Source organism: Canis aureus, chromosome 4, assembly GCF_053574225.1.
Source record: "Canis aureus isolate CA01 chromosome 4, VMU_Caureus_v.1.0, whole genome shotgun sequence".
In the NCBI taxonomy this organism is placed as follows: Eukaryota; Metazoa; Chordata; class Mammalia; order Carnivora; family Canidae; genus Canis; species Canis aureus.
The window spans coordinates 28832076-28858894 of NC_135614.1; the positions used below are offsets into that span (position 1 = coordinate 28832076).

The following is a 26819-nucleotide window of genomic DNA, read 5'->3' on the forward strand; positions in this document are numbered from 1 at the left end:
ACTGTAGTACATTGACTGTAACATAAGTTTACACACACATACCAGGGTCTTTGAAGAAAGCAAGTTTTAATGCGTGGAGCTCTCTGGGCATTTAGTCATGGTGAAGAGGAAGTACAGAGAGAGGAAGAAAAATAATATTGTAAGCAATGGGAAGAAAAACATATTTAAGGGAGGGTGGGAGCATCTCATGAAATAGCACAATTATAAAGCAGGGTGGCAAGTGTTCATTTGCAATTCCATGAGGAATGAGATGACAAGACCAGTGGACTTTTTGCTCTCTCGATAGAAGAGAGAAATGAAATGGTAGAGAAAAATGTCTTGGGCCAAAGTCACTCCATCGCTTGTACCCTTACTAATCTTACAGGAGCGAAGTCTCACACATAATATTGCCTGACCCTGAAACCCCCCTGAAATTGGGGTGGTTCTACATAAATATGTTTTCAGTAAATTATCATGGATCAGTTGATTTCTTCATCGTTGTTTCTGAATAAGTACCATGAAAAGGTTTATAAAAGACATTTGGCTTGCTATGGTCATGTGAGCACTGACCAGGTTCCATCTGGATCCTAGGTCCATGGAGCTACTTCAGAGTTTGACAGGAATCACAGCTGAAACCCTCCTGAATTTCTTGAAGATGTGGTATCGGTACTCATTGGAAGGAGAAAAAAAGGAACTGACAACCTCTTCTAAACATACAACATTCATTTTCCTATTCAATCTAAATTCAGCCAAAAAACCTAAACAACAGCTTAAAGCATTCCCACACTAAATGAAATTTCAAATCATAAATGAAAGAAGAGTTTATTGCCTTAGGAGCTGTCACCAGCCACAGCCTTGCTAGTAAAATTTACCTCCATCTACAGAGGCTGCTGTCAAAAAACTCCAGTCCGATGCTTCTGAGTACCCAAAATCCTCACTTTATCTCTTCAGGGTCCTTGGGTTTTCCAGAGACGAACAGGACAATGAGACCTTGGGTGCCCACCACCAAGCCCACTGGCTGGAGTGCAACATGTTCTGCAGTGGAACCACCTGCCGAGGGCTGGGCAGTGGGCAGCAGACCCAAGTGGTAAGGCCAGTCACCGACAGCAGGCTCCACTCAACAGCGGCCTCTGATGGGCCTCCACGCAGCAAAATGGGGCAGCACTTGCCAGCAATTAAGAAATAATGGCATGGCACTGGTGCATTTGGCAGAACAGGGTCTTCTCTGGGTCACCTGACTGCCTATTTCGTTGGGAATATGGCCTATAAGATGGGACACACACTCACTCACAACCCAGCAGGGAGTTATTGTGTTCAGACAGGACACCTGGTTCCAGGTACTGAGCAGCCTCTGTTCTCTGAGCCTCATTATGGGGAATAACCAGTTCCATATCAAACAGAGAAAGGTGCCACCTTCCCTCCCCCAAAGCTGTTTCCCGGGGAGTTTAGTGACAGGCCAAGTGGAGGAGCAGTGCCTTTGAGTGAGAGACTGAGAAGTCATTGCAAGGGCAACAGCACAGACTCCTGTGCTTGTTTTCTTCCCAATCCCCTTGTAAACTAGAAGACTGGGAAGACTCCTTCCTGTTTAATCTCTGGAGAGCAACTCTTTTCCTGACTTCGACCAAGCCAGTTCTCATCTTGAATTTGAGACTGCCCGTGTTGCACATTCTCCACCTGCCACATGTTCTGCTTCTCTGGGTCACCTGGTTTCTGGTAGGAAAGCCCTGCCTCTTGCCTGGGACACTCTCTACCCCTTGTCCCTGAAGGCACGAAGTAGGACTCCTCACTTATCCCTGTGTGGGTGTTGGGGAGGCCAGCTGACATGCCAACCACAGGGCAGGATGTCAGTAAATACTGACAGAAGTGAGTGGGGCACATAAAAGGGGAAGTTGTTGAACCAGGATCAAAGATTATATCGGTATTTCTGATCCTGGGGGTCCAACAGATGCCTCTTCCCAGTGACTAATGGTAAATGGGATGTTTGCACTCAAGAAAGGCCCTGGGGGGCGGGGAGGATTTTACCCAGCACCCCCTTTTCCAGGCCTTTGGGTTGCAGCAGCAGGTGTATGTGCGTGTGCGCATAGGCAGCTGTGCAGCGAGAGGAAAGAGACCTCGCACACTCGTGCACCTTTGAGCCTGGGACGGGCTCGGGCTGTGGCTGGCCTACCTTGTTGTGATACTGCAGCATCTGAGTGATGATTCTTATCTTCGGATGGTAGTTCTTTATGGAGATTACTCTGTGGAAGAAAGAACCAAAGCTGAGACAGGGTCCGCCTTACTCTTGGAGTCTGATGGGAACGTGAATTTGATTGTGCCCAAATGGAGTGAGTTTGGCATCCTGAGGGCTTGCGGGCACAGACCCAAGTGAAACTGTGTGTCCATCACCCTGCCCCATGGCAGTGTGAAAAAGACATCAACGAAAAGGCCACAGACCGTGTCCTGGGCATAAGAGGAGAGCAGTCCTGTCCTGTGGTGCCTTGGTGTGGGCATGTGAACATCTGTGTACTGGAGCAGGGGCTCCTGAGCAGGGGTCACAGGCTTACAGCCTACATAGGCATCTAAATAAAGCAAGCCTAACTCATGGGGCCGAAGGAGGATTGCAATCTCACATACCCTAGGGACGAGCCTAGAAATAATTTGCTCTGAGTCCAATTCCCCAAGTTAACAACTTGAGACAACAATGACAAATCAAACAAGCAGCCTGACAAATGATACTAATTGGCACACACACATGGCCACTCACAAAAAGGATTTCTGAGCAGGGCTCTTATGATGCGATCAATGACTCAGCCTTCGCTAGATAATAGTGTCTAAGTGATGACTTTAATGCTGGTTGGAAATGAGCACCAAGGCCTGGAGGGGGCCACAGTCTGGTGGAAATTCCACTCCCTCTCCCGGCTACCCACCAGCAGACTGCCCTCAGCCATACCCCCTATGAACCACTGCCCTCCCCCACCCCACCCCACGATTTGGCTCCCTGACACAGTCACTAGGCTACAAGGGGAGAAACAGAAACACCTGGATTCCAGTTCCAGTCTTGTACTAAGGAACTGGGTGACCTTCAGGAAATCCCTGGGCTCTTTGTGACTGTTTCCTCATCTGGACGCTGGGGGCAACGGTACCTGCTTTATTTATTTCACAGGCTTTGGTATGAGTAGCAAATGAAAGACCAGATGTGGAAATGCTTTGAAATCATTAAAAGTTCTCTCCACGTGTAAGTTATGGTTTTTGTCATTACCGACTCTGTCAGAGGTGACATTGCACATTTCCTTCTGTGACAAGGAAGGCTAAAGAACGGAATTCCACAGAAGGGCCCACCTCCTAAGCCTAATCAGAAATGCAAGTGCGTTTATTATGACCACCCCCACACACTTTGCACCAAAAAGTGCAAAAATGGAGAGAAGGCAGCCAGGGAGCTGTTTTGTCTGAGAAGGTACAACTTGTAAATTTAGGAAACGGATCACACAGAAGCCTCTTCCTGCACAAATTCAGCCTGGGCTTTTGCACTTGAAGGAATTCATTTTATTTTTGAAAAAGTGTGGTGTTGGCCTGTGCTTGTAACTCAAGGACTTTGAGCCATGGTTCAGCCCTCAGAATTCAGTTCACAGCCCGGGCCAGCTTTCTGCATTAGCTCATTTCAAATGGGTCTTTGACATTTTAATTTCAAAAGGGGCAGATTGGTCTCATTAAACTAAGGAGAAAGGAGGATTATACAAATAAGGGAAAGACGGAGCCCAATTTTTAACCCTGAACTTCCCGTTGTTGCCTTTTGCTGCCTGGGCCTTAGTTCTGATTCTGGTTAATGCGTGGCTCAACTTCATTTCTGAAGCTACCTGGGCCCTGTAATTTTTATGCCGTGGCTTCATTCCAAACACTCTGGTCACTTCCATGTCTTCGTATTAGCCCTATCGCAGCCAGGGCTTAAATGAAATATTGCTAGTAAGAGAAATGCCCATTTCAAAACTATTACTCATTTTTCAATTACTCGCTTTTGGGGAAATAAAAAGACACTAGCCCCAAAGTTCTCTGGGGGTCAAAACATTAAACTTCTTCTTCTTTTGTTTTTTTATGTTTGAAAAATCCAAAGATGAGGACGCCTAGGTCCTTAAAGGCTACATTTTTATCACCTCAAATGATACAAAAACCTGGTGAAGGATAGAAATCCTAGTTAAGGAAAGGGTCACTGAAGCCCTCTCCTCCACCCCCCATGCTAAGCTGTTATAGTCACTTTCCAGCTGTGACTAGTTAGGGGGTGGGCCCAGGTGTGGACACATGTCCCCATGCCACCACTTCCCTGCAGGCTGGCAAGCCCCCTGCGTACAAGAGTTCATGCATCAACTTCCTTAAAACAACGGCACTAAGCATGTTGCTGAAGAAAAGCGAGAGGAAAGAACACTGTGCCAGATGTCGCTTGCCAGACACAGGGACCAGATGGTGAGGGGAAGACGTGCTCATCCCCAGTGCATGGGAAGAGACCCCCCACCTCGGAGATGTCACTTGAGACCACTGATTAGAAGCAAATGAAGGGAGATGGGAGCATCCTGAGGAAGCAACTTCCCAAGCCCTCACCCCAGGTAAATTTCGGAGCCTTGTGGAGCAAACCAAGCTGTGAGGAGAGGCTGGTCTGTCTGGACCAAGGGTGGCTGCTCACAATTAGGCAAGAGTTCTTAGGAATGCAGTGGGAGGGAAATGTCTTCTCTTCCTTCATCTCTTCTCCAGAAGCATCTCTTTATTATTCCCTTCCAGCTCTCTTGACTACTCTGCAATGTACTTAGGAGGGGAGAAGAACCCCAAGGGGCTTTAACTCTCCGGAGCCAAATATCTTAACTTTTTTGTCATTAAGTTGTCACAGAACAGTTTTCTTCTGACATGAGAAAAGAGTGAAGAGTGGGGGGGGGCGGGGGGCGTCGGGCACTTCAGGGCAGGCCAAGCCATGGCCTTTCAGGGGCCTAGCAGGTTTACAGGAGGGCATTGGATGGTGTGCTCCCCACCTTCCCACAGATGTTCTGTAAAAAACTGGGGGGTTGGGGGATCCCTGGGTGGCTCAGCGGTTTAGCACCTGCCTTTGGCCCAGGGTGTGATCCTGGAGTCCCAGGATGGAGTCCCACATCGGGCTCCCTGAATGGAGCCTGCTTCTGCCTCTGCCTGTGTCTCTGCCTCTCTCTGTCTCTCTATCATGAATAAATAAATAAATATTAAAGAAAAAAAACCATGAACCTTTAAAAAAAAAAGGGTGGGGGTTTGAAGACAAATAGGTGTGATAACTTCTCTGTAGAACATTACCTTAGAAAGTTCTCTGTAGAACATTATCTTAGAAATGCATTTTAGTATTAAAAGCACTGAGAAGGCTTTCAGTGAAGACACTGCTTCATCCTGGGAAACTGGCTGAAACAAGCTCATCAGTCCACCAACTCCTCTTTGTGGGGGCTATTAATCAACATGTTTACAGACACAGTCAGAAAGCTCCAACACGGAGCTTCTCAAGCTTGGCACTATTGACATTTGGGGCCCGATAATTCTCTGCTGTGGGGAACTGTCCCGTACGTCGTAGGATATCGAACAGCAATCCCTGGCCTCTACTTTCCGGGATGTGAGCAGCATCATCCCCCCATTATGACAACCAAGAACATCTCCAGTTATTTCTAAATGTCCTCTGGGGGACAAAATCACCCACAGTGAAGTCAATTCAGGTCCACTCCCTCTTAGGGAAAATGGTACTTTACTTTAGGCCTACACCCAATCTCAATCTGTCTTTCCTAGTCCTGTCTGAAATATCTCAAACCCAAGACCAGTTGTGAGCCCCAGGGCTCCCATGTGCCAAGGATAAGCCTTGTGTCCTTGCCCTCCACAGCCACCAGTGCCTCAGCTCCCCCTGGACCTATGATTGTGGCAAGGTGGTAGGGTACATATGGGGGAGAGAAGGTCCCACAGAGATGATGCTCTGCAGGAAACTCAAGAGGGCACCCAATGGACTGCAGAGCACCAAGCCTAGAGCCTCCCCTGGCCTCCCCAGTGTTACCTCATTATGTTGGAGGCGTCTTCAGCATCAGGGTCAGCGCAGTACTTGTTGGCAAGGATTAGGCACGCATCTGCTGACTCTATCTAAGACACCAAAAGGAAAATCACAAAACACAAACATATAAATAACCATGCTTGGTTGCAGTCTTTCTCTGTTGACGGCTTTTGGAGAATCTGGTGCTTTGCAAGGAAAGAAAAAATAATCCTGAGAGATTATAGTTTTTGTCAAAAGTGTAAGTTGCAAGTTCTTGTTATGGTATAAACATTTTATCTTGTTGTTGTTAGAGGGTACAACCTGTACCTTGGTAATCAGACTTTTCATTTTGCATAGTCACTTTGATGTAATCTTTCCAGATTTCTTTAAATAACAATTAATGAAGCCTTTCAGTCCCCTCCCCGCCTCCTTTCCCAACCAACGGATCCACACCATCATCCTAATTTTTTTAGTCGGGAAATGGTATTAGGTGAGCTAAATCACTTCTCTCAGGTTACCAAGTTAACTGAATTGTTGGGGATTCAGAAATTGAGACTCCAAAGTCCTTCATCTGACCTTTTTCACATCTTAACTTTGGAACAGAAGGAAAATAAGAGCCCTAAATCAGATAACAACTCAGTATTCTTTAGTATTAAATTAGCATTCAGATATTCAAAAGACAACAAATCTATGTGTATAAAATGATGTGTTACAGATGACCTCAAAACCTACTGACTTATCTAAACATGAGCCAAAATAAGATTTAGGCCTTTGAGGGAATGATGAGTTATGCTAATAATTGCTTGCATCTAAATTAGGTCCTTGAACAGTAACTATTTTCTCCAAGTTCTCATTAGATTTCACATTAGTCATAACTTGGATCATGTCTGGATAATATTAAGATTAACTGGACTCTATAAGCATAAGAATTCTTGTGCTGGCTCAGGTCTGCAATCTGTCCCGTTCGATATGTTGTACTTAATAGACCATTCCTGCATTTTGGTGGGAGGCCATGGTTTCCTCCATGGTATGTCACAAATTGTCTCTACTTTTCTTTAATAATCCAAAGAATTTACCCAGATCCTTCTGGCTTATTCATGTTTGCCAGTGACATTATTGACTAAATTATGTAGTGACCACAGTTAACATTTAGATGTCAGTGGATTCACAATATTAATCTATACCCAATATTTGTAGTGAACATGCTTACAAATATTGAACGTGCTTACAAAATCTATATAAAACGAGCCAAGTAGCAGATGCCACTTTGCTGTATCCCTTTCCTTTATAAGCCTCAGGTCTGTTTTATAAGAAGATTCTAACTTAATAGATTTTGGAATGAAAGATTACCCTATTACCCAGTGATATCAGATATCTGCATGTTTAGTTTTGTGCTTTTAGTCTTTGGTGGTGAATAAAAAGGAAGCTCAAGATGTTTTACGGCCTGGTAGAATTTTATTTATACTTTATCCTTCATGTTCCTTTCCAATGTAAATAATAGATTTCAGAGCTACACTGAATCCAATTTAAGTATTTAAGATAGGAATTATCTTAAATATTATCTTGATTATTATGTTATATATGCATCTACTGAATCCATACAACTGGTCTACTTCCTTGAGGAGTGCTGATATTGAAGGAACTGGCAAAATAACTTTCATTTTATGACTAGTCCAAGTGAGGGAAGTGGTCTGGCAAGTGCCAGCAGAATGAAGCTCTGGGGTCAGTGGAAGGGTGATGTCAAGGCTGGTGGCATCAGACTTATCTCATTAGGGGTGTGCAGGTGATGCTTGGCCTTCCTAGGAGGCATATGCCCTCACCACAGAGTCAATCCCCCTCTCAGTTGGAGTAAAAACAGAAGTCACCTCTTCCTTCTTACCTTGACTCTTGCAAGATCATGTGGGTTGAGGACTGAACCCTGATAAAATTCCACCTGAGTAAAATGTCGTTTGAATAGAGCCTCAAGCTCCAGGTTAGGGGAAATGCTGGCAGGGAGAGAAAGAACAACCATTAATAAAACAGACTCAGGTATTTCTGCTTCCATGGCCTTCTTTCTCTCTGACTTCCAAAGAGAAAGACCTAGGAAAAGGCTTCCACCTTCAAGACAGACCCCTTTCTTGCCAGACATAAAAGTTTCAAACTTGAGAAAAATAAAACCCCTACCCACTGAAAACCAAAACCAGCACCAAGAGATTCACGGTCTTCACAAAGTCTGAGGCCTATGAGATAAAATGTCTTCGACTTTGTTAAAAGTGGAATCCCCATCTGATGAATAGAGACACTGGGCTGTGACATCAGAGATTAGCCAAAGATGCCCCTGGTAGAGCCTCCTGTCATTCCCTCCCTCAAAGCCTCTTCTCTGCTTCTCAGCCACGTGAACTTTTCATCCCCCTGGGCCTGGATCAAAACATGTCCACCTGTGAGCGGCCACGGACAGAGTTAATTTACTCTTGGTACTATTCTTGATCCACACATGTGTACACCATTCATCATTCTTAGTGTTGAGCTGTACAGACATCTTTCCCATTGGACGACAAGGATTAAAACACTGATTGACCTATTCATTCATTTATTACTTCTGCAGAGATGAAAAATATCTTCTCTCTATAAGGTATTATGGCTAGGCCCTGGGAGATGATATTTCGTTCAATCTGCTAGGTACCAAGAACTGTGTTAGTCAATGCTTGCCTAACATTCATTAAGCACTTAGAGCAAATTGTTAATGTTTTTGAGCATTTCCTATGTGGCAGACACCATTCCAAGCACTTGACAAGTATTAACTCATTTAAACCTCAAAACAACCCTAGAGGAAGGGATGCTATTAACCCAAAGCTGCAAGAGGTTAATTAACCAGGCCATCTACTACGATGCTGATGCTGACAGATGCTGGGGACACAAAAGTGAATCCCAGTAAGTGAAGTATGAGCTGCCAGCTTGTTGATTCAGACTCAAGCGGTGGGTGAGAGAGAAACAGAGCCTGTGCAAATTGGACCAGTTTTTGAGATCCATTACTGGTCAGGCCCCTTGGGAAGTCGGCCGCGGTCTCTCCCTGATGCAAATGCCCTGTGCAATTGTGCCTCTCGACTAAATAGACTTCAGTCAGTGAATACAGGCTAGATGTTGAGCTCTAATTATTGCACATGTGCTCATCTTGAAATGCCCAACCAATATGAGGGCAGAACCTACGCACTCTACTTCTCTGGAACCTTCCAGAATGCTCTGCAGAGGACAGGCCCCTCAGATGGTAATGAGAGGCCAAGCCCTGCATTGGATCTGTGAGCTCTGCTCCTGTGCTCACGACCCGGCTGGTCTTTTCAGAACTTGGAGAATTCAGTGCTGAGAAGCAAAACGCTAGCACTCAAACATGGCGGGCAGTTTGGTATTCTGTGAATAAGTGTCAAACGAAGGAGATGCACAGAACAGAAGCTTATAGGGAAATCAGCTTTCATGGGATCTCAGAGCAGGATTGAGTCCTGAGCCATCAACCCCCTCTGGAGCCACACCAATTCACAAGCTTTGTCCTTTGGTAACTTGGGGCTAGTGAAGGCCCTATGATGGCCCCATTTCCATCAAAATATAAGATGGTGCCATGCCCGAGTCCCTGGACTCTCTATCCCTTGTGGCAGGCTAACTTTTTCCTTAAAAGGGGATCAGGCAAAGCTTAAAATCCCAACAACATTGAGCAGAGGGAGAGATCTTGCTTTCCTCCACTGTCCAACAAACATGATAAGACCTATCTTCTAAGTTGCTTATCTAGCCTAATATATTTTATCTTTCACCATAATAGCTAACATTTGTTGTGCACTTCCTGTGTGCCTGACTCTGCTCTGTATACTTGACGTGGACTATTTCTTTTCATTCTCTCTACATGGTAGAATGAAACCATTGTGATCTCCCCATCTTAGGAATATGAAAACTGAGGCCCAGGGAGGCTAAGTAACTTACTCAGCAAGATTCATAAGGAATCCTCTGAGTTCACAGCATGTACATTGACTCCCTGTGTTGATTAGAGATGGGACCAGCACAGGGTCCTACACTGAGGTTTCTAGAAATAGTAATTGCTGTTGCAGCTGTTGCGAGCACTTTATACCCTGCTTCCTCTTATGTTTGGGTCTTGCCTGGCCACTATGTCACTCCTTCAGTTGTAAAGAATCCATCCACACCATACAGCTCATTCTGCACCAGACACTGCAAACACACCTAGATCCAATAGATCCAGACAGCTGATGAGACAGTAATGACATGTTTGCCCCATAATAAACTTCACTCGCATGTGCCTGAATTGCCTCCATGGGGGCAGGTGCCGTGCTCACCACTGAACTAATGTGTCGGTTCCCTTTCCATTAGCTCCATGGTGTCCTCTCTAAGGAGGCCACTGGTGGGGGGAGGGTCATGGCCAATTCAACTCTGCACTCCCCCCAACATGGCCCCTTCACCACCACTCCTATGGACACTCAGGGAGTCCTTCTCGGGGTGCCTGGTTGCATGGAGGGTCTTGAAACAGCAGGGGCCCCTTACTTGTGAAGAAAGACGATCTCCACATTGACATCGTCCCGGTCCTTGTGCAGGAAGTCCTTCAGGAAGTTGGAAACACTCTCCAGAGTGATGTGTCCGCAGACCACAATGTGCCTGAACAGGAGAAGCCAGTCAGATGGGGCCAGCTTGGCACTGACCCAGCACCCACCCCACGCAAGACAGAGGAAGCGCACAGCTGCAGGGAAGCATTCATCTCCTCCCGAGGCCTCAATTAAAGCCCAGCTCCCATCCCCAGAGGGCTGTGAGGCAAAGCAGCGGTGCTGGCAGGTGTTCAGAGACTCCTCGGCAGAAAAGGCATATGGCTTCTCACCTGATGCTGCACAAAATCCTATTAAAAGCCCAACCGTTTGGCCAAGTGGTTTTATGCATTTAACAATAAGTGACATTATGCTTGTGCTTAAATGCTGCATTATCAAGTCCCTTGCAGATTCATATCTTTCCCTTTCTGCCCACAAAGCGTCCTCTTGAGAGATTTACCGAATGAGTCTTGGTTTATGACATAGAGCTTATCAGGTAATGAGATAACAAATCTTGCTGAAACGATGATTTTGTGTGTAAGAAAGCGGACTTTTATCAGGGTGGCTAATGTGCGGCTTGACACGTTATGGGCTCTGCTGGCCATAAGCAGTAAAAAGGAAATTTTGCATTTTTCCACCATAACTCCTCCGACAATGGGGGCATGTAACACTTTACAGTAAGTGAGCATTACTCAGGGCTAAATGAGGATGGGACGCCTATGGAATCGGAGATCATGCCGCAGGCTGTGTATCCCCAGATAGCTGCTTCCCTAGGGTGTCTGAGATTTCCACGAGGGCCAAAGCATTTTACTTCAAGATGGGGAGAAGCTAGAAAGGAATGAGGCTGGAATTGTCTGCCTTGATCCAGGGAGCTTTGGACTCCTGTTTCTGGAGATGGTGGTTTCCCTCTTTTCCAGAACCTCTAGGACAACAGTCCCCCCAACATCTTTGTGCTCCTGGACCAGTCTGATGAATCTGAACCAATCTGGCTACCCCGTGGTAGCCAGACATTTGCTATCTGATGCTCCATCAGGAGTAAGCCCTTTCGTGCAAGGGTTAGCCCCACAACCCAAAGCCGAGGCCTGGCTGTGGGGAGGAAACCTGCTGGCTTCTAATAAGAAGACTGTGGCAAGGGGCTCAGCCCGTGTCTCTGTGCCTCTCAGACTGCTAGTAACAGAGGCCGAATCCCTGGCTGGGCTCTGAGGCATGGGCAGGTGGTGAACACTGAAGCACGGTAATTTCGTGGGAAAAAATTTAGAATGGCTAGGCCCCTTGCACCTCATAATTGCTCTGTGCACATTCCAATAAGGCAGAAAGCTCATTGGCTGGAGGCAGCTCATAATGGGAGGAAGTGATGATCACTTATGCAATGTTCCATTAGATGCCATTACAAGAGCCTGCCCTTTCGTTGTAATTTGGTGCTTGACTAAGTATGTGAGAATAAGGCAGTAAACTCATTGGTGAAAGGATAATGATGCAGAACAAAGAGTAAATCAATAATATGCACAATGCAGTTAATAATATCACTATTATGGACTGTTATTGTTACGGTGCTGCACTTAGTGGCCGGGCAAGCGCCAGGCCATCACAAGGAGGAAAGACCGTCAGGGGGCTGCCTCAGAAGGGACGTTCCAACACGATCACTTTGTTCTCTAGCCAGTACCAGCCAGGTTCAGGTTCTCTAGCCTTCACCACCCATCCAAATGCTCCAAACCCATATGAGTAGCTCCCTCCAGAAGTACGCATTGTCAGGACGTGGGACATGAACAGAATGCTTGGGTTATATACATTTTTATCATGTCATATTTTAAAATATTTCTTGTAGCACAAGTGCATTTATATGGACAAAACAGGCTGCAAATGAATTTGCACGTTTTGAATAAGATTTCTGATTTTGAATTTGCCAAGTGTATTCAGAAAGTGACGGAGAAATGGATCTCCCTCCTGAACTGACATCTGGAGCTGCATGGGGCAATTCTCACACTTTCTGCCTGCAGACTTCCATGACTAAGAACAAGGCCAGCATGAATCCAACGTAGGGTTCCTCCACAGGACATATGTGTGGTTGGGGCCCTCCCTCTCACCTGGATGTGAAAATAAGCCAGACTGGATTCTTTGCTCTGCCAACCAAGGCTGTGTGTGATCCTAGGCAAGCTCCTTATCCCCATTCAAAGATGAGGGAGCTGAGAGGTTAATACCACCCAGCCAGCTCCCACCCCAGGCACTGCAAAGCTCAAAGTTCTATACTAGTAGAAGCCTGGTGATTATTCAAAGCTGGACTCAAATCAATGATAGGTCCAGGGAAATGCCTGAACATTCATCCTTCCCATCCTGTACGCAAAGGACTGAATGAACATCTGCCAGCATTCCCTCTCCCTGTTCTGAAATCATTCATTTCTAGGACAGATGTGTGAGAAGTGGAAGGGAAGGAGATGAGTTCACCCTCTCACCCTTGAATCAAAGGCCCCGCCAGCTGATTTATTCAGCCTTAGAAAGAGTCAGGGTTCTCTTAGTTGAAAATGTGCTGGGTACATATAAAATATATTCCAATGCAATCAATATTATCCCTTAAGCCTTTAATTAGCTTTCACTTCTCTTAAGAAGTAGACAAATGCAGGCAGGAGAGGAGAGACAAAAAAGGATTGACTTTCCTCATTTGAAGCTAGCTGTCCAATACCATTCTAGACAATTGAGAATATATATCTTTTAGCTACAGCATGATTTCTGGGGTGGAGAGCAGCCTTTATCAAAAAGGAAGAAAAAAAAATCTTCCTTCAACATAATTGGTATTTTTGCTCAGAAAAAGCGAGATTGATTGAAAGCAGATTGCCTTTTTGCCCAAGGAGAGTTATTAGGTACATTATCATGGCAACCTTGGAGAACCCATATTGTTCCAATCTGTCCTATATCTGATTTGAAGATTTATGACTTCCCCCTTTTGTGCCAATAATCATTTCCCTCCATTTTGTTTTCCATACAGTGGAAGTTATCAAGAAGCCCACATATTGAACATGTTTGAATGCAGTTAGAGTTGATGGATGGGGAGAAGTCACCTCTCTAACTCAGCATCTGCATTAGAAGATCTGCTCCCATCAGCCTGTGTCTGAGGGAACCGGGAGGGGGTGGGGATGGGGCCTGCAGGAGCACAAGGGATGGATGGTGAAAGGGGAAAATTTAATTTCCAGAAATATTATCAGGACTTTTGAAAATTCCAGGGATGGTAGTTGGGGGAAGGATGTTATTGCAGGGAAAAGAGAAGCAGAATTTCTTATATCCTCAGTGATTGAAAATACAATTGAAAATATTCTAAGACTGCGAGCAGAGTGTGCCCTCCTTGGATGCAGAGTGATGGTTATTCACAGTGTACGATTTGAAGGATGCCAGAAAGATCCTCATCCAAAATTATCTCTGCCAGATTCCATGACACCTACAAATCTACCATGTGAGATTCGTACTTTGATAGCCTCAGACACTAAATAACTAAATAGTCTTAGGTAAGGTACCAATTCTGCATTTTACAACCATAACGTCAGAGTCTCAGAGGGGCTGGAGCTAGTACCTGATTCATGAGGTTATCTTGAGGATTTATTTAAATAGATAATATATGTGAAGGGCCCAGTGAAGGGTTGGGCCATTGTAAGCATTATTAAATGGTAGGACTCAAGTGTTATCTATAAATCAGTAGGTAAACAGATGTAAAGTGCTCTAGGGCCCCTGGAATCTCACCTAATCCTCAAACAACCCCATGTTCCTACAATCTGCATCTTTGCAGATAACCTCTCTTAACCTCAATTTCCTTAAGTCGCATGCCTGACATCCCAAAGCAAGAAAGTGACTTGTTCAGGATGTGACCCAGGTCCCCGGCTCTAATGCTCACTAAGATGAAAGTGATGGAGTGTAGAGAGCAGAGGCTGGAGGATTGTAGCTTCCACTCCTCTATGGCGGGCAGGGCTGGGCCAACAGGATGTCCTCCTGGTCACTCAGTGGAGGGGATGCTAGAGGGGTCTAACAGGAGAGACGCTTAGCCTGGGGACTAGGATAGAAAGAGATGATTCTCACTTAAAACATCCCAATGTTGTGGCATCACTAGATGCTGGCTGCATGTGGTCGAGAAAGAAAAGGCCGAGTGATGGCCGAAACTCTAAACCAAGTTTTTTACACTGAAGTCACAATGATTTGTCAAGCCAAGGGATGACAAAGTGATGCAAATATCCATGTTAGACATTATATGCTATGTCCAGCCCAGGACTACCTCACCAGCCCAAGGATCCAGATGATAAATGATCCATTTATGATGGAGAATATTTAGGAAAGTTTACACTATGAAGGTAACTAACACTGTTCCCAGAGTGGCTCTAGATTAAACTTCTTTAAACTGTTGGCAATCTTAATGAGAGATTTCTATGGGGCCTGGCCATGTGGTTTGTGAAGATGGCCAACAAACCTAAATCAATAACCATTTCTGATCCAATGGGACTTCTTTGTTTTTAAAATTTTGTCGAGTTCTGTAAATAAATCTTTCTTGGGATAAACCAACATTAATGACTGGATTAAAAGATTCTTCTCAGATGCATGAAGAAGCATCTTAAATGCCAGAATAGTAGCAGATGGCATTCTGTGTAAAAGAGTTACTCATCCAGTGTAAGCAAGTATGCAGGGCTCCATAAACATAGACTGGACTGAATTAGGGGTGGGTAACACTGAATTAAGGGTGGATAACACTGAATTAGGGGTGTCATGGAGCAAGCCTGGTGTCAGTAGATGAGTGTGACAACCAGAATAAGAATAATGCTTGACTATTACAAACTCTAGCAGGATTCACCAGAAAACTGCCAAGTGCTTTTATCATGGGTACATCTTCACTAAATGAATATGGATGTGCCTCCCCCATCATTAAGCATCTCCACCTCCAGAAGGAAATCCCATGCACTCTCCTCAATCACTCTACTTCCTTCCTGGAGATGGTGGAGGGAAGCCAGGATGGCCCAGTTGAGTTGGGATCTGCTTCAGAGCTCAGTTCCACTGCTGCCTTTCAGAATGGACAACTTAGGGGAGGTGACTTAAGGCAGCAGGCATAAGAGAATGATGTTGAGGGGGCCCCCAAACTCTGAAAGGCTCCAGAGGATGCGGCCTCCAGAGACGCACTGATGTTGAGTTGAGCTGAATGAGAACAAAAGCATACATGCTTTTAAGAAGACTCGGGTAGCATTGCTTCAAGTCAGTAGCCTTGAAAAAGGGAACCATGACGGGGATGGGCTCCACTCCATAGACTCATGTTCATCTTAGTATCAGAATGGCCCTTGGGGAATGTTTGGTCTAGTGCCTGCATTATTTTGACGTGGAAACTGAGGGCCAGAGATTTAGGACATGCGGAGTAGCACAGCAAGAGCAGTCCTACCTCCTGGCTTTGATGACTTCTATCTAGAGAGAAGAAAGGCTGATGCTGCTGAAAGGAGCCTGAGCAGGGAATCGGGAGACTGGGGCCAGTCACTACAAAATGAAAATGAAGGGGCCCAGACTGAGTGGGCTGCACCCACAGACACTGATGGATCCCCGCTGCCCCCCGGCAGAGTTCCAGCTCAATGTGCCTTCTAGTTCACGCCACCATCCTATCTTGTCTAGACGTCTGCAGTGCTTCCTAATTCAGCTCTCTCTGCTCACCCTCTCCGCCACCCCCACCATCCTCGAAACAGCTAAAGAGCAGAACTGAGGCAAATCTGACTGCATCAGTTTCTTCCCCACTACCGCCCCCCCCCCCTCCCGGGGCAGGGAGGTCTCAGATCTCTCTTTAGCAGAGCCTCATTCTAGGAAGACAATGTAAAATGCACAGCTCTGGGCTGTTTATTTTTAAAGATACTATATCCATTTTTACTGGAACAAGTATAAAGAACTTAAAAAACCCATAGCTATCCTGTCACAATAAATCACACAGAGTAAATTGAAAATCCTATACAGCTTTCCCTGAATACATTGTGCTCACTTTGTCAGAGAGGTAGATGAAATGTGGCATATATTGATCTAGATGTCTCTGTAAAACTATAATATTTATATCAAATACATATGCTAGAATCTCTTCTGTCTTTCTGCTGAGACTTCTAATCATGCTCTTTCCATCCCACCTCCCCACAGCAACCCCCACCACGGGTAGCCAACTACTTGATGGGGATGAATTTTAAGAAGGACTTGTCCAGGGCATTCAGCGGCATTGTATCATGTAGAAAGCAAGGTTTGGGTGGCAAGAGACCCCACAACCCAAATCACACAGTGGTCAGCACTACAAGTTCATGCTGTCCCTCCAAGGTTGAATTTGAACCGTTCAGTGTCTAATAAGTATCTTTCCAAGACTCTTATGCAAGCTGAGGTTTGGGCAGACTCTGGGCTTGACATTCCATTGTCACCTGGTAGGGCTTTCTTTGGCTGCTTTGTTACACAGCTTCCCCTGGTTTGGGTCATGTCTTTCAGGGTGGCCATTACCCAGGTTTTCCCCTGAGGTGCACAACCCCACTGCCCAAAAGGAAGGAGGCTGATCCAACTCCCGCCTTCCCACTTCCTCCAGTGCTGAGAGATTGTCCCAAAGGAACTGACTTCCACGTAAGGGAGTTCACTTTTGGTCAACAAAAGCTAGCTCCAGGCTGAATAGATCCCATCCTTCTACCCTATCTTGGGACCTGGCTCAGGACTCCCAAAGCACTAGACTTTCCAGAACTATCTGCTGCCCAGTAGACCGGTTGGTAAGACATGCTTGTCTTGGCCAACAAACCATTAATCGTGAGACTGTCAGATAGATCATTGGCTGACTCTGTTGCCTCAGATCTACTATCATGTTTCAAGCTTGTGAGAGAACAAGACATGTAAGGAGGACAAAAATCAAAACAAAACAATGAATGTGTATTGAGGTCACAGTCTCAAACCCTGGCTGTAGCCATTTCCGGTTAAAACTAATGAAAAAACAAAGCCAACAAAAGAAAAGCCCAAGGAGGTTTAGAGATAAGAAAATCTCCTACACGGGGCCACAGCTAGTACTTTGCTAATTACAAAGAAAGGAAATGCCTTCTCCCTCCTAGTGAGGAAGAGAATAAAGTAATCATCTCATCCAGCTGTCAATAGAGCTATTCTGGAAAGAGACAGGCTGTTTTGCTGATTCCCTAAACAGGGGCAGAAGGCTGAGCAAATAGATCCCAACAGTGCAGCAAAGGCACCTCTGTAAACAGAGCCCCAAGGTCACAGGACAGACTACTGGTGGCGCCAACAGTGAATACTGAGATGTCCTGACCAGACTAGAACTTTCTGCACAAAGTGGGTACATCTTACCATATACAAATAGTCAGGACCTAAACTGTGGCCTGTATCTGTACCTTCACTATCCCAAATCACAATTAGATCTCCATAATTAGATCACACACATGGAGTGATCACACATCTTTTGTAGCTTATTGCCTAAAAGGTGCCTCCATCCAGGCCTTAAAAATAAATTCTGAAGGGTGCCTGGGTGGCCCAGTTGGTTAAGTGTTTAACTTTTGGTTTCACCTCAGATTGTGATCTTGGGGTCATGTGATCACACCCTTCCTGTCCGCCCCCCATCAGGCTCCGAGCTCACACAGACTCTGCTTGAGACTCTCTCCTTCACCCCTCCCCCAACTCTCTCTCTCTCAAATAAATAAATAAATATTTAAAAATCAATCAATCAATCCTAAGAACTGCAGTGTAGGAAGCATTGGTTGTATCGACCTATCCAGCAAGCATCCTCTCTTCTGTCGATGGCACTTCATTTTTAATTTGGGAAAATTAAAATGCCCTCCTCAGTCAGATATAGTCTTGGGACCTTGAATCAAGGTTCCCTGGCTGAGCTAGGCCAATCAATTCTTGTCAGTCTTGAATGGAGTGATCCTGATGGCAAAACCCTGTAATGACTGTCCCTGAGTGCCAGATCCCAGGGTGGCTTGGCTAGCTCAACAGTGTCCTTTCTGAGATCTTGCTCTTCAGCTTTCCTCTGAATTTCTTAAGGTACCCTAACTTTCAAAAAAATTACTTTTCTGCTTAAATTAGCAAGAATCAGTTTCTGTTGCCTGTAACCAGAGAGCTCCTGACTGGAAGAGTTGTTTACCCTCACCTTAGTTTCTCATTTAATTTTCACATGGACCCAGCATGCTCATGTTGTTTTGGTTTCTTTCTCTCCCCTCCTTCTTTCCTTCCTTCCTAGAAGAGGACCTGTATGGCAATTCTTAAGTAGGCAATTCCATAACTGCCCAACTCACAAATTACACTGTGTCTCTCCCCAACCCTATGCCCCTCCACATTTTATTCATTCCCTTACTTTGGGTTTGGTGGCCTTTGGCCATTTTCAAGCACATCAATCTTCCTTTGACTTGATTCTTCCGATCCTAGAAGGTGCTCCACTCTTACAGAGAAATCAGGGCACTGAACATCACTTTCCTCTATGCAGATCAAAGTAGATTTGCCTGTCTCTTCTGGGTGGTGCTGCTTCTGAACAGGAGGCACCAAGAGTAGGGAAGACTAAGGCAATGGTCAACCACACCCTTCGGGGATGAAGGTGGAATAGAGGGAAAATGAGTCCAAGTAAAGAATTGGTTCTTACTTTTGCCCTTGTAGAGGGGAGGTATGTTAGCATTGATCTGCAAAGTGAGGCCCACCTCCCCACTAACACCCATGGAAAATCATGCCTCATGACCCTAGAGCATATCTTGTTGGGACTGCGTTCCCATACAATCAGGTTAACACATCCTGGCCTTGTTCCCCAGTCATACAAGGGTATTGGCCCAGTTGGCATACACTGCTAGCTATCCAATCCACTCTGAGTAGACCCAACATAGTAGCCAGCCTCCATCATCCATTACACACATAAGAACTAGGAGGAGTCCACAGGTTCCAGGGCTTGCTGAGGCATAACATACCACCAGGGGACACTATAAGGGATGACAAAGAGGGGGCTTGGGGTTGCATCAGCAGCTCTACCACCCTCCCAAGTCTCTCTGTATGCCTGTTTACTGGGTCCATCATTAGAACCATGGATTGTTAGGTGTACAAGCACCCTGCTGTTACTTTTGCCCCAAACTACTGCAATGGGTACATTTTAACAATATGAATTAATCAACTGCTTTTAGAAGCACTCCCCCGAAAGTGCTTACAGCCGTCATGATTTCATTGAACAAAATTCTTGCCAAAAAGCATTTCACTGGGATGATGCTCCTACATAATCAAGCTTTTGTTTAGCTTGATCCTTGGATCGTTCTGTTGGTCAACGTCTCAGGTAAGCTCCAGGAGATCAGAATCACAAGTTCTTGCTTGTCCTTCAACCACAGCACTTAGCACAGTGACTGGAACATGGAAGGGGCTCCCAAACTTATTAGCTGAGCAAACATGTTGGGATGGGAACTTTCCTAAATCTGTTCTACAGACTAGCTGGCATTTGCCTTTGAGGTCAGAGGCTAAGATCACTAAACCTCTCGCAGAGATGGGCATGAATCTATCTCTGAACTGCCTCCACGTCCCCTAATTAAGAAGGTATACAGAGGGGAGATGAGATTGCTTTTACTAACAATCGGTACCCATATCTGGAGCAGTCCCCATGGTTCTGCAGTGGGAGCAGGTCATTGTTATGCAGCACTCATACTAGATGTGAGACCGCGAACCCTGAGAGACACAGAATCAGGTTTCCATGAGTCTCATGTTGCAACAGCATCTAAAGTTCTTTTTAAAGAATCTCTTTTTAAAGAGATGATAGGTTTGGACAGTTAGAAAGTTTCCTGGTGTATGATGGCAGCATCAGTGGGACAAACCCCAAGTCTAATAGGAATGACTTTGCACAGTTCTGGAAAGACTTCTATCGCAATGAATGACATAGCAGGAAGACAGAAAACACAGTGCAACTCATTCTCGGATGATGGCATTTGTTCTTTAGATTTGGAACCTACCCAGCAAGGATTCACCCAATCAAACGTGAGGTTGTGCTGAAAGACTTTTCAGGGATTATAATTAGAAAAGTCATATTTGGAATTCTTTTTTTTATGGAAGAAAGACTTCTCTGAGAGCAAAAGTCTAGGTTTGAATATGACTTTTTATTTTTTTAGGTATACAGTTCATCTCCCACCTACATTTCTATTCTTGTTTTCAGAACAATAGCTGGAACATTTTGATAAGTATGTGGAAGAGAAGAGAGATGGCAGGAAAGTAGAAGGGGGAGGGAGGGACAAGCCTTCATTCCATTAGTATTATCAGGAAATTGATTTAATATGCATCCAAGTCTCTTTAAATAGAGCTTCAAGTTTGAAAGGGACTGAAGATGTGGCTTACAAGAATCCAAAGCAGATGCAAAGAAAGAAGCGCCCACATCCACACCCACCAAGACCCCTCTCATCAGAAAGGAATACCTAGCATGTTACATTATACGATACAGCATCTAATGACACTTGCTTTTGGTATCTGCGCCTCAGTTCTGAATTTCAGAAGTAGTCAAGGGGTCATTTTTCCAAAGTATTAGGGCAATCTCAATTCTTTTTTCCTCCCCCAAAAGTTTAATGGTAATCAAAGCAGAATGTCTAATCAGTCCAAGATGATCTGTCAACTTGAATTATCTGTTTGTCTTCCTATTTACTGTATCTGTCTGTCTACAGTTCTTCATATCTTTGCGAAGATCAGTTATTGGGGCCTGTGTTTCCTTCTGACTAGAATGGCTACCAGATGATCCTTCCTGGTGATATGTTGATGATTTGCTAATTTATGGCTTTTAAAATCTAGGCATCTGAAAACATTGCCGGGAGTTCAGGCTGGGAATCACGTGGTTCATGCAAGGAGAGGGCTGAGTGGCTTCCTGTCAAGGGATGGAAGTTTGTGTGAAATGCAAAGCCTCAGTCACATTTCAACCAGAGTGATGTCTGTGATACAGAAATCATAAATGGCATCCTATAGGAAATGCTCCCCACAGGAGTAGCCCCAACCCCCCTGCCCTACCGGACACATCAGGTTGTGCCAAAGGGAGAGGTAGTGTTGCCTGAGCTGTGCATAGAGGTGAAAAGAAAGATGGCCTAAGACAACACCATGAATTAACCCCACATCCTATTCCCAAGTGCTGGAGTCAGCCCTTATCAGAAAAAATCAAGATGGAAATGTTATTGTAGGAAGACGGTCACCTCTGGGAACCAAGAGGGAAGGTTTAATAAGCTCTGAGTTTGAACTCCCTGACCACGTTGGTGGCCAAATATTATAATGAGTAGGTCAAGAGAGATGTAGTACATTTGGAAGTCTCTCTGGGTGTGAATCAATTTATCCCCAGTGCCTGTGTGTGGCAAGTCCTCAATAATCATGTGTGGACTGGATGGTGATGAAGGCATGACTCAAGCTAGCTCTCCTCAGGGAGGGGGTAGACTCTGGGGTAGATCCAGTAAGTCTTTGTAAGGAAATACAGTTGACCTGTGAACACCTGGGTTTGGGGCACCAACCCTGGTGCAGTCAAAAATCCACATGTAACTCTGGAGACCCCAAAAATGTAACTACTAATAGCCTACTGTTGACCTAAGTCTCACCAATGACATAGTCAATTGACACCTACTTCATTTGTTACATATATTACAGATTGTATTCTTACAATAAAGTGAGAGAAAAGAAAATGGGATTAAGAAAATCATAACAAAGAGAAAACACATTTACTGTACTGTATTTATCCAAACAATCCACCTGTTCAAGCCCATTGTGCTCAAGGGTCAACTGCAATGCCAGCTCTGGCACCATAATTCATTTAAGATTCCAAATCTTTAAACAACAAAATGTAGTCTAGAAACACAGCGGGCAAAAGTTGAGTGTGGTAGAAAAAATGGAGCGGCATTTCAAGACAGCTCGGCAAGAGGGAATAGAAAGTGGTCTCAGAAAGGAACAAAGGACACACAGAGAGAGATGAGGAAAGAATGTCTGATATGAGAAGAGGTATGGAATTAAATAATATCCCAATAATAAGAGGTCAGGGAAGGATGGCCTCTCCTGATAAGTCAGTAGAGGCTACTGTACAGGCAAAGTAGGGACTGAGAGGAAAATAAGATTTCAAGACTGAGTCCCATGGAGGTAGAACCAAAGATGGCTGCTTATAAAAGAGGCTCATGTGATATGAATTTTATTTATTTATTTAAAGATTTTACTTACTTAGTGACAGAGAGAGAGAAAGAGAGAGAGAGAATTAAGCAGGGAGAGCAGAGGCAAACAGAGGGAGAGGGAGGAGCAGGTTGCCCGATGCAGAACTCGATCTCAGGACCCTGGGATCATGACCTGAGCCAAAGGCAGACACTTAACTGACTAAGCCACCTGGGTGCCCCATAATGTGAATTTTAAAACTGGGGTGTTAGCTCTCCTCAGCTTAGAAGTAACAGAACTGGGGTCAGCAGCCATGGAACAGGCTGTAACATGCCCTCCTCTGAAATGCTGCCTCCCAGGACTTCATTCCAGTAAGTCATCTCGTTTGGCTCTATAACAGAATTTTAGTCTTTCTTTTTTTCATTTTTGCCACACGCACATTAAAGCTTGTACTTGGTATTGTCGTCAATCATAGCCTGGCTCGTAGCCTGTAACTGCCTGGCGACTGCAACCTCCATGAGGACAGGTCCCACGGAGATAGCTGGCTCGCCACCGAATCCCTGGCACCCAACACAACCCGCATCGTGCCGGGCGTGGGGGGCATGCGGTAAACATCCACAGACTGAAAATGAGCCAGTGGACATGGGAACAGGAATGGAGAGGGAGGCAGGAAACTAATTGTGCTCTAGTACTTCTTAGCTCCTGAAATTCTTGTCTTTATTATTGAATGTTCCTTAAAATATGCCCGCTACATTAGCGAACGTATTAAAGTTATCTGTTTTCAGTAGATAAATGGAAAAACGTGATAAATGCTGCCGACTTCTGTGGCTTCAGGGACCTCTTTTACAATCCCAAGGCCACCCCTCATGTTGAAGGCAGACTGCCCTAACTCCCTCCCGGAAGACCCAAGCCTCCTGAGGCTTAATGCTGCCAACCCAAAACTCCGAGATGAACCCAGAGAGGGTATCTAATAGAGGACTTTCCAGGAGGGGCTCCTGCTACGCTAATCCTCATGACAGTTAAGAAAACCAGCACCAGAGAAGTGCTCTGAGCTGGGCTGCAGACCAGCCAGGAAATCGAAGGGAACAGGTGGCTATGTCTGCCAAGGCAGGGGACGCTCTTCTTAAGATGCTACTCAGGCAGGCCCTGCCTGGGGTGGAGATGCCTGCATCTGGCAGGTCACTACAAGTCACCATGTCTGGTAGCCTCGAAAATGAATTCCCCAGGAAGGGGTTGGAAGTGTGGAGACCCACAAATAAGGCACAAATCATATTTCCGTCATTAATACCTCGGTCCATCCTTGCGAGCCTCTCACTGCTGCAAGGGTCCAAGAGGTAAATACATTTCCAGTCTAACCGAATGAGCAAAATCCAGGAAGAAATGGTTTGTCCCCTCTCCAGATTTTTTTGTCCTGGACCCTGGGGGGGGGGGGGGGGAGGGCATGACCCTTAGAAGCAATAGGCAAGCGTACAGAAGAGACAGGCCCACAGTGATACTCATCCATTTCCTCTTCTTCTCATGTGCACAGTGGTGTGGCCCCACTTATGGGTCCACATGAATAAAAACATACAACCACGGGATGATCATGGGGTTCAGAACAGAAAGGGATTCTAGAAGATGATCTCTAGGTGATCTCTATGGCCCAGTGAAGCAGATTGCCCCAGGGTTCAAACCCCAAATCCACCCTGTGTTCACCGTGTGATGTCAGGCAAGTTGCGCAACCTCTCTGTTCCTTAGTTTCCTCACCCACTGCAAAGGGAGATAACACCTTCCTTGTGGGGTTGCTGTGAGGATTAAGAAACATGCAAGTCCGTAGGTATTACTACTGTCAGAGACAGCAGTCTTAGAGCTTTGAGCCGTACTGATTCGCTTCTCATCTGCAAATACGTGGACTCCTCTGTCTACATAAAGAAGAGTTCTAAGAGGAGCCATAGCATTTAAGTTCCACAGACAGCTTTCTTGCATTGGGACCAGAGACAGGTTAGTCTGTGACAACTCTTCCCCCAACCACAAGGGGGGCCCCAGTCTCCTCCTCCAGATATGGGACCTTTCCTTCACTCTCCTTTCGCCTTCTTCTTGGCCTCCATTATTAATTCTCCTCTCTCTGTGTCTCTCAGCATTTGGCTCCCAGAAATTAGGAGAATAATCTAAACTCATCCCATTCTCCCCTCTCCCATTCATCTGGCCTAGGACCACCTCAGTCCTAGAAGCCCATTATGGGAAACACAAGGTCTAGATGGCTCCCCAGCCTGGCCACCTCTAGCAAGGGGGTTAGAGCAGATGGATTCCTCTCTGTAGCTGATTATTTTCCATGGCCCTTGGCCATGTGACCTCGGAGCATGATCTTGTCAGTTCTCATAAACTGAGGAGGAGTGGCTGAGTCACACGCAGAGAAGAAATCTCTGGGGGAAAAGGCAGGGGCTGTGGGAGGAAGGAGAGCAAGCCGGGATTCCAAAGGCCATGGGAGCCTCACCCTGCTTCTCTCCCACCTCTGAGCAGCTTTGATTTTACATGAAGGGAAGGAGGAGGAGGAGACAGTGCCCCAAGGGGGCAGGCTGGCTGCAGGCAGGCTACTCTTTTGAATAAGATCTGGAGTCTCAGCCCAAGAGGCCAATTGTCCCCAAGACCTCCAACCCACAGAGACTGCCTGCGTAGGCCATTCATGGAACCCCTGGTTACTGACACCCAATTCCTATTCTTAGGAGCCCTGATACATCATAATAAGATAAAGCAGAGAACAGCTGACACTCACACACATCCCCTCATCTATGGTTGGCTCTGGATGTCCTGTGGGAGGTCAAGTGATGAATACCCATAGGAGCACTGGAGGAAGTCACTCCAGGCGCTTGATCCCAGGTTGGTGGTGACAATGTTCTGGGGATGCTGTGTGGAGTATTTACTTCATGCCAAACACACAGATGAAAACCGAAAATGACGTGCCAGCAAAATCTTCATGTTCTCCAATATCCTGAAACTGGGTGTCATGTAAACAAAACCCTAAACTTCTCTGCCTGGTTTTTGTGTTTTTGTTTGTGTGTGTGTGTGTGTGTGTGTGTGTGTTTTTACTTTAAATTACCTTTAGATTTTGAAGTTGTGTGCATCTATAGCTTTGGGTCACAAGTTACCTAAAATTCTCTGACAAGTTAATGCATTGTTAGAGAGGTTATTTCGGAGTAAAATATGCACATGTAAACAATCCCCTTAACGATGTATATGTTTTAATTACATTCTGGGCATTCACTTGATGAAATCCTAGGGAGAAGAGTATAGGTACGCACGTGTGCCCCTGAGTCTAGTGCGTATATTTTTGCATACACAAGAACACGGGGCAAAGCATGCTATTTAAAGAGTCTGAACTCTATCTTTCAACAAAGTTTAGCTGCTTTCCTTTTGCAAATGCATTTAATTTTATCTGGAAACTTTTTGACGTTAGAAATAGAACAACTGTAGTTTCTCATTATGTTTGCTGCCAAAATCCATGCTTGGTTGCTCAACTAAAGACCTTATATTGCTAATTACTACCACATGCCCATATCCCAAGCGAAAGAAAACTTATTGATTCTGACAGCCCATTCTCTCAACACTGAATTCCAAATGAAAACTCAAATTTTGGCCAAACATAACATTTCATCAATCTTGTTCTACTGACTGGAAAACAACATCAAACAAAGGGTGCTAATGGCCCTTTATTACCGTTCCTTTCCCGAGCTTATATTTTCTGATGAAAGATCTAAGTGACCAAAGGGCTTCTTTAAACTACTTAGTAATTAGCTTTTGAACCAGGAAACAATGCGTAAAGTAAAGTGAGTGGTCCCAGTGTTGATGACAGGACCTACTCTCCGTCCTCAGGGTCGGGGGACATTGGAGACCCAAAGAGAACATTAAAAGCAAAGTGTGTATTTTCATAAAGGGAGAAGAAAAAATAGAGAAAGAGAGAAAAACCAGGCTAAAAGGCCCGTGATAAAAGATGACAGAGATGGATCCAGAACAAAAGCCGCTGGAAGTCTGTGATCTGAAGTCATCAGCACTCAAGGGTTTGAGTGGAAGTGCCAAGGCAACAAAGATGACCAGATCAGACCCGGGGTGGGTGAGCAACTGCAGCTCTGAGGCCCTATCTGGGTCACCCACCGACAAAAGCCACCAGCCACCCGGCCCACCCGCAGTGGACTAGGGAGTCTAGAGGAAAAAGAACATTTTTTACCTGGAGTGAGTCAAGA

General features: G+C 45.3%; 1 protein-coding gene across 26 annotated transcripts in view; it reads right to left on the minus strand.

Moving 5' to 3' along the window:
* Nucleotides 1-26819, minus strand: part of KCNMA1 (potassium calcium-activated channel subfamily M alpha 1) — a 717266-nt gene that overhangs the window by 200272 nt on the left and 490175 nt on the right. For all 26 annotated transcript variants that reach the window (XR_013377873.1, XM_077895128.1, XM_077895127.1 and 23 more), the window contains 4 exons: nt 10490-10600; nt 7851-7956; nt 5999-6081; nt 2147-2216 (listed from right to left, as the gene is read on the minus strand). Coding sequence is in view for 25 of the 26 variants with exons in the window: in XM_077895128.1 (XP_077751254.1) it covers nt 2147-2216; nt 5999-6081; nt 7851-7956; nt 10490-10600 (370 nt within the window). In the remaining variant the exon portion in view is untranslated. The remainder of the gene's footprint in view (nt 1-2146; nt 2217-5998; nt 6082-7850; nt 7957-10489; nt 10601-26819) is intronic.